This window comes from Neopsephotus bourkii, unplaced genomic scaffold (genome assembly GCF_033783945.1).
Source record: "Neopsephotus bourkii isolate Nb327-2 ecotype Australia unplaced genomic scaffold, CSIRO-AGI_Nbou_v1 NB_1350, whole genome shotgun sequence".
NCBI classification, from domain to species: Eukaryota; Metazoa; Chordata; class Aves; order Psittaciformes; family Psittacidae; genus Neopsephotus; species Neopsephotus bourkii.
This window is the reverse complement of record NW_026901829.1, coordinates 5,323,987-5,337,615: the sequence shown is the minus strand read 5'-3', so window position 1 is coordinate 5,337,615 and position 13,629 is coordinate 5,323,987. Positions and strand designations below refer to the sequence as shown.

The window sequence follows — 13,629 nt, the reverse complement described above, 5'->3', positions numbered from 1 at the left end:
ATATATTGTAAAATAATGTTGATTTCATTGTTTTTAAAGGTAGAATTATGAAAAAATCATAAACAGAAATACAAAACAAAACTGTATTAGTTATTCGTCTCAGGAGATACATGACAACCCAAGGACATTATTCTCTTCCTCTTTTTCTTTCTCAGTACAGAGGTTTTGGGATATTGCCCAGAACTGCCTGTCTCTGCTGTCACAGAATTCCTATAATATTGGCTTAAGTCATCCTCTTTGGACTTGGATGGGAAGAGTAGGGCCAAAAGAAAAGGACCATATTCAAAGTACCTGATAACCTCAAAATGCATAATGCAGAAGAATATAAATTGCAGCAGACCTAAAATGTCTTATTTAACAGGGGAAACTTACGTAGTTTTCAGCTGAAGCTACTATCAGTTGGAAAAAACGATAAAGTGATCCAAATTTCTCTCTATCCCACTGGCACTGTGACACTGAGGATAAAAGCCAATTTGTCATTTATAATGCATATTTAGCTTTGAAGATTTCTCAAGGCTTTTCATTAGCTCTTTCACAATATATCTGGAGAGCTCACAGCTGATCACTCCCCGTGCCCTAATTCCTGTCTTGTCTTCTTATATGCTTATCTGCAATGTTATGATTGCTAAAATAATAAATTTATAACTGGTAATGAGTACTTCAAACATCTATCTGGAGTAGGAAAATGATTTAGAAATTGTCACTATTCTACTTTATACACATGCCTCTAGTGTGTGTGTATATGTATATATATAGGTGTATAATATATATATCTCTCCTGTCTTGCTTTATTAAAAATATTAGAACTTTTTTAACAGTATATAACAGGTAAAATATGTAATAAAATGTTTAGTAGAGCTTCTTTAAGGTTTAAAATTTTAGGAAATTAGGAAAATGATGCAAAATAATGATATACCAGAATCAAACTGTTTGTGCTACCTTAATGAGACTCTGCTTTATGTTTCATTCTGAGACCACCTAAGTTTTACTCAAAATCTTTTAATCCAGTGGCAGATGCTCACTAGTTATGATTGTGTCTGCAATTTGGTTTTCTTTATTCAGAACAGCAGTTTATCTCTGTTGTGTCCACAACAGAAAATTGTTTCCTTATATGCATCCAGTCCCTATTTTACAATGGGATTGGAATGCAGAAGGGACGTGACTGCAGACAACAGCCTTTTGAAAGAATTTCCTGCTTCCCTGGTCCAACAAGGGGCCCTGGTGTTGGTGCGTCAGTGTGCTCCTGCAAATTGAGAAAGAGATCCTGGCATCCGGCGGTGGTCTGCTTGCGCTGAAGCATATTCTCTGGAGATCAAACTATTCACTGTTGACCAGTTGTGAACTGAGATTTTCAGAGGCTTCTAATGAGGCCAGACAGGGCTCTTTTTTATGCTTTATTTCTTGTTTTTTCCTTGGGAATACAAGCAGCATCTACTTATTACATATATATATATACACATATATATACATATATAAGCAAAATGTCAGTTCTCTGATTGTATGTAAAGATGTACTTGCAGGATTTTTGTTACCACAGTAAAATAATAATAATAGTGACAACAACAAATGTTTCCACTATCTGGATTTTAGAAATGGTTAGAAAAAACTGAAGCCTCTTTGCAAAAGTTCCTGCCTAAGATGATTCTTCCCCCAGAAAAATTTAACATAAGCAATAACACTTGTCTAAATTGAAAATGTGCTCTCAAACCTGAAAGTTTTGGTAAGTTACATGCAGCTAGCAGTTCCAAATCCTCTGTTTTACAGTTAAAGAGTATCATTGAGTAAGATTGATTAATGTTAAGATCCCTATCCTTCATTAACTATTCTCTGTAGGTTCAATAAGCACATAAGCGTTAAACAAATAGGTTTTGTTGTAAGAATAACACTTATTAAACTAAATAAAAGTGAATGCATATATTGACAGTGCTGGTGCATTGGAAAATAAGTTTTCACATGACTGACTCTGACTGTGTGAAACCAAAATTTTGACTCTTAAAAAAATTGGAACAGAAATTCTATTTCTTCACCATACTATGGCCAGGCACATGTCAATTTAATTAATTTCAAGTTAATGGCACAGCATTAGATTAAAGTGATAAAAAAAAACTGGCAACAGCTGCAGGTGAAATAGCAACCCAGCTTAACATAGTGAGGGATTTTCTCCAGAACACAATGAAGCCAACAGTTTTAGAAAGGCATTAGACTGAATTTCAGGTGTGTCATTATACTACATATATAAAGTTTTTACGAAAGTATTTGTGTCAATATATGAAGTCTTCAGATTTATACAAATGCATTCTGAAGAAATCTTACTTGTGGTATAGGCCAGTTTTATAAAATGACTGTTACTTGTTTTAGATGGTTAGTGGTTTTATTAATGATGTTCCAGAGTAAAGATTTCCAAGCACAGATTGAAACTGGCAAAACTGACCATAATCAGTATTTCTAAGAAATAAGAATATAGTTTACATGGGCAAAGATAAATAAAGACTTAAATTTGACCAACTAATTTAAAAGTTATAAGATAACCATATTAAATCCAAGAAGAAATTATCTATAAGTGGAAAAACAGACATGTACAGTTAATTTATTATGTTTTATTATGTTTAGTAACAATTTGAAGGGAAGTATTTTAAAATAAATATGTACTTCTGCCTTAGCTCTAAAGCACGTTGCTTTATTGGGTTATTTTGTATGCACCATGAATCAATCATAATCTTAGTCAACTGCATGAAATCAAATATATGCTGTGCAATCTTTGTCAACTCTTACTAAATGAACCTTTCTCTGAGGTTTTCTGTACATTGTTCTAGTTAGAGTTTTTAAGCCATTCTTTTAATGTCTAAAATAGGGAAAACTACATTTCCTATTCTACCAAAGGTCAAAATTGAGTCCCCTGAAGCTTCAAGTCCAACAAATGCCGTGAAATGGAATACAGCACACGAAGTGCATTTGGTGGGCAGAGACCTATTTTATATGCGGAGGGATGGCTGGAGAGAGACACAGAAAAATATGTGAAACTAAATACTATGAACTAGAGCAATTAATATGTGATAAATTAAGAAAGAAACGTTTGTTAAAATTCCCTAGAAACTATAAAATATGTCTATATTAAGCATATAGTGTTAAGTGCATCATGGAAGGAGCTAACATAAATACAACTCAGTGAAAATGACTAATACAGAATAAAAATGCTCTTATGAAAGACCAGTTGGTGGTGTATCTGGAAAAACATGCAACTCACAACAGTAAGGTCACTGCATAGATTTCTTATAATCAGAATATAGTTTAGAAAGTATAATAAAATCATATTGAACAAATTCTGTAAATCACATGGTCCAAGTTCTGTCAGACAGAACAGCCAAGTATCATATGCTGAATTTGTCACAGAACTTAAAAGTTTTTCAAAAAGTCAGATAAAGAAATTTGCATGCAGAGATTTAAATAATTACACTATTTAGGATCTTAACTACGAATGAAAACTCTAAAAGAGCTATAGAAAAGTATAATTTTGCATACAGGACTCTGTTTATTTTCCTGTAATTATAAAATGAAGACAGAAAGGAAGAAAACGTACTGCTTGCCTTATCAACAGTATCAAAACATGCACCAGAAACATATGACTACAATGAAAGAGAAACCGGCAGCATTCAGCTGCAGGGACTGGCCTCCATTTTCATGTGTAGTAGCTTCACAGCAGCTATCTGTGTAGATAAGAATCATTACAGAAAATCAAGAGTGTGAAAAAGAGGTAAATTTGAGATAGAAGTTAAAAAGCTGACACAAGCATGAAAAATAAAGCATCAAAAGGGAAAAAGTTACAATGGGAAAGAAAAAAGTAATTAATATTTATATTGTGGCAAAGACAATCACTTGAAAGATATTCTAATAAAAACATCAAATGATCAAATTTAGCATGAAATGGTAACCATTGAATTGCTCTGGACAAATTTGGATAATAAAGTACTCAAATTATATACCTTAATAGTGGCAACATGTGGTTCTCCACAGCAGCTGAAGTGCTGAACTATTTGGTTGAACTTGAAAACCATTTATTTAAGCATTTAATCTGAAGCATGAGACCAACTCTCGTTTCATCCTGTGATTCGAAACTAGTCAGCCAAGCACAACCTCAGTACAATCTTTCACGCACCTTTTATGCTGGAGGTACCTGGAACTCAGGAAACTACAATGCAACATCTATCAGAAATGCTGACTATTTGAAGCAACAACAAACACCAGCCCATTGGCTGAAAGAAAGTGTAAAAAAAGTAAGTAATTACATAAAAAAGAAGGTTCCAATCACACATGGAGATAAAGAAGAGAGAAATTTCTTTAGCTGTTTCTTCTTCCTAAAAAGTTGAACTTGTTCCTGAAAAATCACAGGAGTCCAGAATGGACCACTGTTAAAACCAGCATCGATAATATGAAAACACATATGACCACTGCAGTTAGCAGAGGCAGCTGGGTATTTACATATTAACATTAATACTAGGGTGGGAACAAAACACAGTTGCTTTTCAAAATTTGCAACTTAGAAATTAAAGTCATCACAGTATGTCTGAATGCAATCCAGTGCAAATAAAGTTTGCATACATTCTTTTCTACTAATATTTATATTTCAAGTTTACTTTTTGGCATATAATATAGTCAGGTTTATGCAACACAGTACATGTTTAAACATCTTAATCTTCTTGAATGAATATTTTTTTTTTTTTGTCAGCTACAGTGACACAGTGATTATATGGACAGTGACTAATATCAGTGTTAGGCTACTGTTTCAGAAGAGACTTCAAAAGGAACTGAAATGTAGAAAACACTGTGTAGCATGAACAATAATTTTGGTTACATCTTGACTTACCCACTTTAAAAAGTGAACTTTACTAAGCTATAATGGACATAGATGAAAACTGTTAAGCCCCCATCTTTCATTTAAACTGCATCATATTCGTCCCTTATAAATTCAAGCTTTAAAAGAATTTATTTAAGGTTAAAATCAGTGCAGAAGATGGTTTGTGACATCTTAGCACAAATATATTGGAGTATGCCTCTTATTCTAGAGAGCTGAAGGGAAAGGCAAGTGGTAGATAAATCATTCTCTCTTGCCATGTAATCAAGATCCAGAATTTATGTGCTACTCAAAAAATCGAAGGATTTTTAGGGTTTAGGATTTGAGTCTTTCAGGGTTTTTTTGCAGCACACCTCAGACTTTGCTTAAATCACAGAACTGTTGCTTTGTGAATATGTTCTGGTACAAAACATTCTTTGGGACATGGATGAATTATCCTCTTATAACATGAATGTCCCTCTTGCACAAATATACATCTCAGTGTAGGTAACTATTAAGTAAAAAATACAGTAATATAAAAAGACTAAGAACTATTACCAACTTTACCCCACCCTCACACATATTTCTACTGTTGTGTTTTCAATGATACACATTTTAAAAGGAATTATTATTGCTTAAGATGTTCAAAATTCACAAACTGATTTTTATTGAGATTTAAATAGTTGGTCCTTATATTCCAAGCAAAAAAAACCCCCAAAACAGCAAACTTTGACACACTGAACTTCCAAATTTATTTGAATGACAATTTAAAAATATTTTTAGGGACTATATCTAACAATTTAATCTTTTACCTGACATTTGGGGTTTTCTTTAAGTATAAAGAAATATAATGTTATCAATTACTTACAATAAAAATTCTAGGTGAGTAAGAGTACCATACGTATAAACTGGGGCCTAGCACTTCAATATTTTAACATCTGTGAGGATTTTATTTTTTCTTATAGAATTAAAAAAGATAAGCTTAAATTCACAAGTTAAAATGTAAAAAAAAAAGAAATTGCTTTTCAAGCATAAATTCTGGGAAAACAGAGTAGTTCCTTGACAATCATTTGTTTTTTTCTAGCATTCTACTGTATTTCTAATATTCAGCAGTAGTTAATTCCTGTATCACCTGTACTGTAAGAACTGTATTTTATAAAATATATTTTTTTTTTGTCTATGAAGATCTCTCTGATGATACTGATAGAGTCTTTTTCTCCCTCTTTTTTTGAGAGTTCTATGTTTGTTTGTTAGCAACTTCTATCCCTTTTTATGTGAAAACTGTCTTTGCAGGGAATGGAGCAAACACAGCTGTTTTCAGCCTACAGCAAGAACATGCCCTGTGAGTTACAACAATGCTCATCTCCAGGATTTGATGAGAAATGGCTCTCACTCAGCAAATTCTAGTACTGGTATGCAAAACAAAAACAAATAGGCTTTGTGGGCGCTGTCATCTTTCTGAAGTTTTGGATATTAATTTATCTGACTGGTGGGATTCCTACCAGCTCCTGTTCTCAAAGCATGACACCACATGACATTTAAATGTGGTGTCAAAGCATGACAAAACAAAGATACATTTAATCTCTCTCTTCAGAACTTCAGAAAATAAAAAAATTCTTCTTCCAATACAGGAGTACATGTTGAAGACTTTGCTTCATATTTTTAACTTAGAATTATGATCTGAACAAAAGTCAAAGTCTTAATTTTCAAGTTCTAATTTTGGAATAAAAATATCCTATAGCCTATGAGAAAATATTGCAGATAACTTCACAAGAATAATGCTGCAGCTCTTCCTTGCCTTGGGAATATGATCAGAGCTACAAGAAGACTAACATCCTCAAAGCCTTCTTTTTTGACTACTACATTTTGTTCTTCATTTGAGATGTAACTAAAAACCTAACTAGTCAAAGCTATAGACTAAGGAAACCTGTAAAGAACGAAATTGTTCAAAAGAGGCACCCATTATGGCCTTTAAAATTCTGATCACTGCAGTGGAGATTTTTTTTGCCTTTGGAAAGATCTTCAAATTCCTTATGTTTTTTTCTTTTCTTTCCTGGTTTAAATTTATTGTTTCTATCTAAGCTGGTTCAAGGATCAAGGGGCAAAAAGTTACAACTATTCTTTCCAAAATTATTTTGGTTCTTAAAAGTGTGTAAATTTCTAATTTAATATTTTTCTTATTGAGCTACAAAGAATTTTACTTCTATCTTCAGATACCTATTTTAAAAAGGTTTACAGGAATGTATTATTTTTGAAGCCTCTGTTCTCTGCCAAATTTAGTGAAATTGTTAACTGCATTCAAAAGTTACCAGAAGGCACAAACTAATGGATGTTTGCGCAGGTATACATACACATATACATGGACAGGCAGTGTGGTTACAAGCCATAGGCTGAAACTCAGGACAAAATGTTTTTCCTGAAGAATTAGTATATAATTAAATTCTTTTTCTGGAGATTTAAACAGGCAATTTGAAAACCACAAGTAATGAATTTTAGTCCTAGCTCAGGTAACTACTGGCAGCCTTTTTCTTTGGAAATAAGACCACAAAGGAAGCTCACTGCAAATCCCCTCACTTCTCCTAATGTAACTTTTAATGATGCAACATAACATTTCCTAAAACTAAGAATAAGTACTAGAAGCCAACTGCTGAAACTACCCCACAGCTAACTCTTCCTCAAAATGTGGACCTTTTCCAAAATAACACACTGTACCTGACAAGGGCTTCTCTTCACCTGAGCTGGATAAGCAGACTGTGAGGTGGAATTGAAAACTGGTTGAAAGGCTAGGCCCAGAGGATGCTGACCAATGCTGTCCTATCTAGTTGGAGTCCAGTGACCCCAGAGGTCAATACTGGGTCCAATCCTGTTCAACATCATCGGTGATTTGGATGATGGCACAAATTTGCTGATGACAGAGATTTCAGAGGAGTGGCCAAGACACCATGTGGTTCACAGTAACCAGGTAACTCATGGTACAACAGGTAACCTCATGAAATTCAACAAGTGCAAAATCCTGCTCCTGAGAAGGAACAACCCTTGTCACCAGTATATGGCTGGGGGCCACCCAGCTGGAAAGCAGCTTTGCAGAAAAGGCATCAAGTTGAATACCAAGTTGAGCACGAGCCAGCTATGTGCTCCTGCAACAAGGAAGGCTAACGGTAATGACAGCTGAGGCCTTGGTTGTGCAAGCACACTTTTATGTGATACCCTGACCTTGAGGCTTGGCTGTAATCAGGTAAAATCTAATTTCAAGCAGATCTGATATTATCTGAAATCTAAGGAAAGTGCTTCAAAAGACACAAGAACTATTCAGACTGAAATTTTATTCATTGTTACAGTAGGTCAACAAATATTATGTATTTTTGTGGTAGGGTACAGAAAAAGAATGAAGAAGGCTGCTTTTTGGCTTCTCATAGCTGATGCATGGCCAGGATCAAGTCAGCCCTTTGGAGAAAAGGGAGGTTATGCTTCCCTTCAGAGCTAGGGATGGTATGTCCCAGGAAGTCTCTTGCAGCCCATGGGTCAGGGTTGAAGGGATGGGAGAGATAAAGAGAGGACCTGCAGCAGGATAGTCTGTTGTTTGCCAGCAAGTTGTGACAGGAACAGTAGCCTACTCCAAACAGTAGCCTACTCCAGATAAACAGATGGGATCATACAGAATTTATTTTCTATCCAAAAAAAAAAGCAATGAATTGCTTGGCTGAGAGAAAAATCAAATGACTCACCCTTAGAGAAAATTGTGGACATCAGGAAAACTTATTTACATTTTTCTGTACTTAGTCATTTTCAGTTTCTGGATGAAAAAGTTCATTACCCTAGCTTCTATTCTAATAAAACACCGTATAGTTCAACGCCCCTACTTTGTCTGTGCAATACATCATAAAATATATATACACAAATTTATATACATGTATATATACACATGTACCTGAAGCACTGATAAGAACTATTTTTATTTTTCATTTACTTCAACACCACTGGAGATGCTAATGCTGCATTTTTGTAATACCTACTTATAAAAATAACATTTAGCCTGAAGAGTAACATTTCCGCTAGTAGTGACGATGAGAGAAAATACCATGTTTTAGATTGTTCCTCTTTGCTTATCACTATGTGATTTTAAGCATTGGTAAGAGTCACGCATAGAAAAAAAAAAGTAAACGAGATGCACAAGTGGTTTGCCTTATTTTTTTCCAGTGATGTTAATAAAAGAATACTCTGAGTATTTATGCAGCTTTAGAAGCTAAAATACCCCCAACCAACCAGTATCACAAAGTGAGAAAAATAAGTCTAAGGGAGTCTTATCGCAAAATGCTTTTCTCGTTTGCTCACTACTGCACCGAGTTATTAATTTATAATTAAGAAGAAAAAACTTGGGATGAAACACAACTTGCAGGCATTTTTAATATATCTACTGTCCTTCCAGAGACACAGCACTGACTAGATACAAGTCTTTTGGGAGATGGCACCTGTATAAATCTTCTGCCTCTAATTTCTGACATTTTTTCTAACATTTGAAGAATGTATCCTCCTTAACACCTTTCATTTAATCTTCTTTTAAGATTCACTTAATATAAAACTGCAGATGTGCAGTTTGCAATAGTAATGGTTCAGAATGACAGATTTGGACAATTTTGTACCAGCTGCACAGTACAAAGACAGGATCTCCATCTCTGCACTGCTAAGGAGCAAATGAGCAAATGGAGCCATACAAATGGGCTGTAGTGTTGGCTCTGGGAGCTTATGGACTTTGGTTGTTCTTGGTGGCACCTAGTCAAGGGATTTCTTCCGGCTGCAGAGGTTAGTCTATGCTGTTTGAACACTGAGAAAGAGCTAAAAGCGAAGGCAAACAGCTCCTTTGAGATTTTTTTTTTTTTTTTCCTCACAGGACTAGAAGCAGCTTAACATTATATATTTTCTAAAATATCACAAATCAGTACTGAAAATCTGGTAAAGACTTCACTGAGAGGCAATCACTGTTGAGATTTGCACCTGCCCACAAGTACTGCCCACTAGGATCCATAGTGCGATTTTGGAATACATAGAACACCACATTAAGACTATGCCACTCTTTCTTCAATGCATGATTGTTAAATACATGCTCATATGCCTAAGTAAAAAATGAAATACAAAGATGGAATTGTTGACTCAAAAAAATAGAAAGTAAAATTGTATATATGTAGATATAATACACAGTCATGTGTAACTACAAGCATATACACATACATGAACATACATACATTTATTTAAGGCTGTTTCAAGAATGTGGCTTGTTTAGTATTTCTCAAAGTCGGTGCAAGGTTCCACTGATAAACCTTTCAGTAAACCAGGAAACTTGCATTAGGATTACAAATTTGACAAGTAAGTAGCAAATTTGTGGGATTCAGTGAATGGAGACTGTGTTAAAGGCCTAGGAATAGAAGTTACAAAATCAAGTAGGTCTATAGTTGGAGACTGCAAAGGCTAACCGTGTGAAAATTTAAAGGAATGTCTGTCTCATTTATATACCTCACTGATGCCAGACAGCAATTTTCAGTCTCAAGCTCCTTCCTAGACCTAAGATTGCTGATGGAAGATCATCACATTGTGTTATTAAAGAATTTGACTGCCAGCCAGGAGCTGGTACATGCGCACTTCCCTAGCAACCAGAAGTTGTGGATTCGGTGCCCAGGTAAGTAGAGTTTTGGCTTCTGCTCCCTGCCCTCAGGGATTACTACTTTTGCCTTATATCCAATGGCTCTTGAAAACATAATCAAACTCCTTCTGCAGCAATTAGAGCCAGTTTTATTTACTGTAATAACTCTAATTTCCCTCGTAAGCACGTATTGATAGAAAACAAATGTACCCCTGCCTCCATTCTCTCTCTAGTTCTCTAATTAATTTTATTAGTGTCCACACATTTTCACCAAAATAGTATCATATATTTTGATGATCCCCAAATTGTCTTGGGATAGGTAATATCCATGAGATTGCATACACAGGTTCTAGAGATAACTTGTTTTTTTAATTATATTTAGAGCAAGACAGAAACAGTTCAGATGAAGTGTCACAGATCTGGGCACATAGATAAGAAAACCTTTGGGGTTCCTAGTAATTACATGAATAATTAGGAAAGGTATCTCAGTCATCAGAACCTGCTAAGTGAGCACAGGATAGGGAATGCAGATTTGATTCAAAAGTCATATTTCCTTCCTGTTGCCTATGTCTTTATTAGGACCTCATTGTAGATGTCTAGCTGCAAATACCTAACGCTCAGAGCAGACAAATAGTGCATCATCCAAGTTGACTGATACCAGAAAGTATTCCCCTCAAAGTTGAGCATTATCTATCAAGTTTTGAAAGAGTAGGTTTATACATTTGCAACATTACATATATGTATTATATTCCAATAGTACTATTATACCATTTCAAAACAAGATAACCATACTAACTCATGAGTATGAACATTAATGTTCCACTGATTCTAAGTGTCTTTTGACATACTTTAAAAATCGCTTACAGAATGTGCTTATAATGGGAATTTCACACTCTTTTCAGTCTTTGAAATAATAGTTGTCAAGGAAAATAATCAGTTCCACAATCACAATTGCAATAAACATTCATATAAAAAAGTCCTGATATTAAATAGTGTAACAGGCTTCTTACAAGTACTTGAGGTTACAGGAGAGCACTAAAAAGAAAAAGTCCCTAAATATCTATAAACCTGTGTTCAGATAAAAATGTTGTGTCTTCTGAAACTAAACTAACTAAGCTGCTTTTTACTTGAATGTCTAGAGACCACTTCCCTTATCATTTACAGAGGCATATCATGCTGCTCAAAGTTACAGCAGCTGTGGCAGTTATGTGGAATATATCAAATAATTGTAACAGGTTCACGTTAGATTGCATGGCTTACCCCTTCCATTTACCTAAATAGGGTTTTATTTATTCTTCTGCTTGAAAAATATTTTTACTTCCTTTGGACAACAGTCTTTCCTACATTTCTTTTTCCTTTTTGTTTTTCTGAATGACGGCAATCACGAGGCACTGTGTTTAATCTGTTTTTAAAGCAATCTCTTTAAAAACAAGTACACAGGGCCTACTGAGGCCCTGAATTTCAATCAAAATGCAAATCACCTCTCACTCCTGCAATTCAAGTGGCTAAACCAAATATCTGTACTAGAACTGGATCTGAACCTATTATTGAATTACAAATGCCTATTCCTTTCTATAAATGCACGTAACAATGCTTTCAATATCAACAAATTGTTGCACGGACCTTGAGATAACTTCCCTAAAAATATATTTGAAGAAAACTTTCAATAGACAGAAAAAAAAGATACTGTTATTTCAAACTTTTTTGATGACAAAGTAGTCTTTGACTCAAACTCATCACCACTTTACTAAGATCAATGCTTGTCAGATGTTCAAATACAAGCACAGGCAGTGATATAGTCTACATGTTAATATATGAACCACTATACTTATTTGGCGTGATCTTAATTTGATTCTAATACTGCAACAGTTTAATATATAGCATACAGAAAGCACTATGTCAGAGGACCTAACACCTGATTTTAAAATGGTAATGATGACACTGATCTAATTTGGAATTCATTTTTAAAGATATCAGCTCATAATTTAGATAAAATGTTTGCAATATCTTCCTCATAATATATGCTTTATAAAAATTAAACCAACCTGTAATATAAATTACCATCATATTTTTGGTTTATTCTGAATGAAATAATTTTGAACTGTTGCACCATACATAATTTTATGTTGGGTAGCATTAAAACTTGATAAACTAGTTGCTATAGCACACTCACTCTTAAGTACTAAGCAGTTTTCCTTAAAAAATTTCCAAACCTTCCTATTTACACACTTAAAAAATATGAACAACATTTCTGCAGATTTCAATGCTTGTAAATGGGCCTAACAGAAGGCTGTATTCTTACCGTGTTAGGGTGAATCAATAAGACGGCATCCAAACAAGATTATTTGAAGTCTTAACCTCATCAGACCGCAAAATAACTACCTTTATTACATGTGAATATATATACATATATATCTTGAAGCACATGCAGAGATAGGATTGAAATCAAGAATTCTATCAACCAAGTTTCTTACAGTAGACAAATTGCAATTTGTCTGCTGTAAATACCGTATATACTGTATATACAGTAAATACTGTATTCTTTATTACCTGTCATCAATTGGGTTGAAGATTCAGTGTTCTGTACTTACAAATGACTTTATTACTAAGACAAAAGTAAGAAAGAGGGTCTCATTCAAGGGTTTGGTTTTAAATCATGTCTTTGCTAATAAGAGTATGGTGTCTCAGGCTTTGTCAGTTAAAGATGACTTCAGTTACCTTATGCTCACCTACATATATTTGTGTGCTATGAGTAGCAAACAGTTTATAGACAGAAGACACTCCAAAATTAACTTACCTGTAATAATGTTGGGCTTTGGTGGCATACTGAATTCATACAATGTTGGTTCAGAATAACCCAGTCTGTTGGCAGCTGTAATTTGTACTTCATAACCCATGGTCCACTGAAGATGTTCTAAGATGATGTGGTCTCTGCTACCCTGCACTTTTTTCTCTAGCCACTGGTCTTCCTTATCTTTCTGTAAATATACAAATATTAGTTTAAATTCTCAAAATCAAGAGTATTATAAGTATTATTTGTACAACACACACAAACTATGTGTCTACATGATGCACAAAAAATATGGAGTTTCATTTACAGAGGTTATGAACATACAAATAATCTAATTTTGGAGTTCTGAGTAATCAGGCTTTTGGTCTTTTGGCA

General features: G+C 34.4%; 1 protein-coding gene across 1 annotated transcript in view; it reads right to left on the bottom strand.

Moving 5' to 3' along the window:
- Positions 1 to 13,629, bottom strand: part of NCAM2 (neural cell adhesion molecule 2) — a 280,251-nt gene that overhangs the window by 15,070 nt on the left and 251,552 nt on the right. Inside the window, exon 15 of the mRNA XM_061366718.1 lies at positions 13,261 to 13,441. Within this exon, the coding sequence (XP_061222702.1) occupies positions 13,261 to 13,441 (181 nt within the window). The remainder of the gene's footprint in view (positions 1 to 13,260; positions 13,442 to 13,629) is intronic.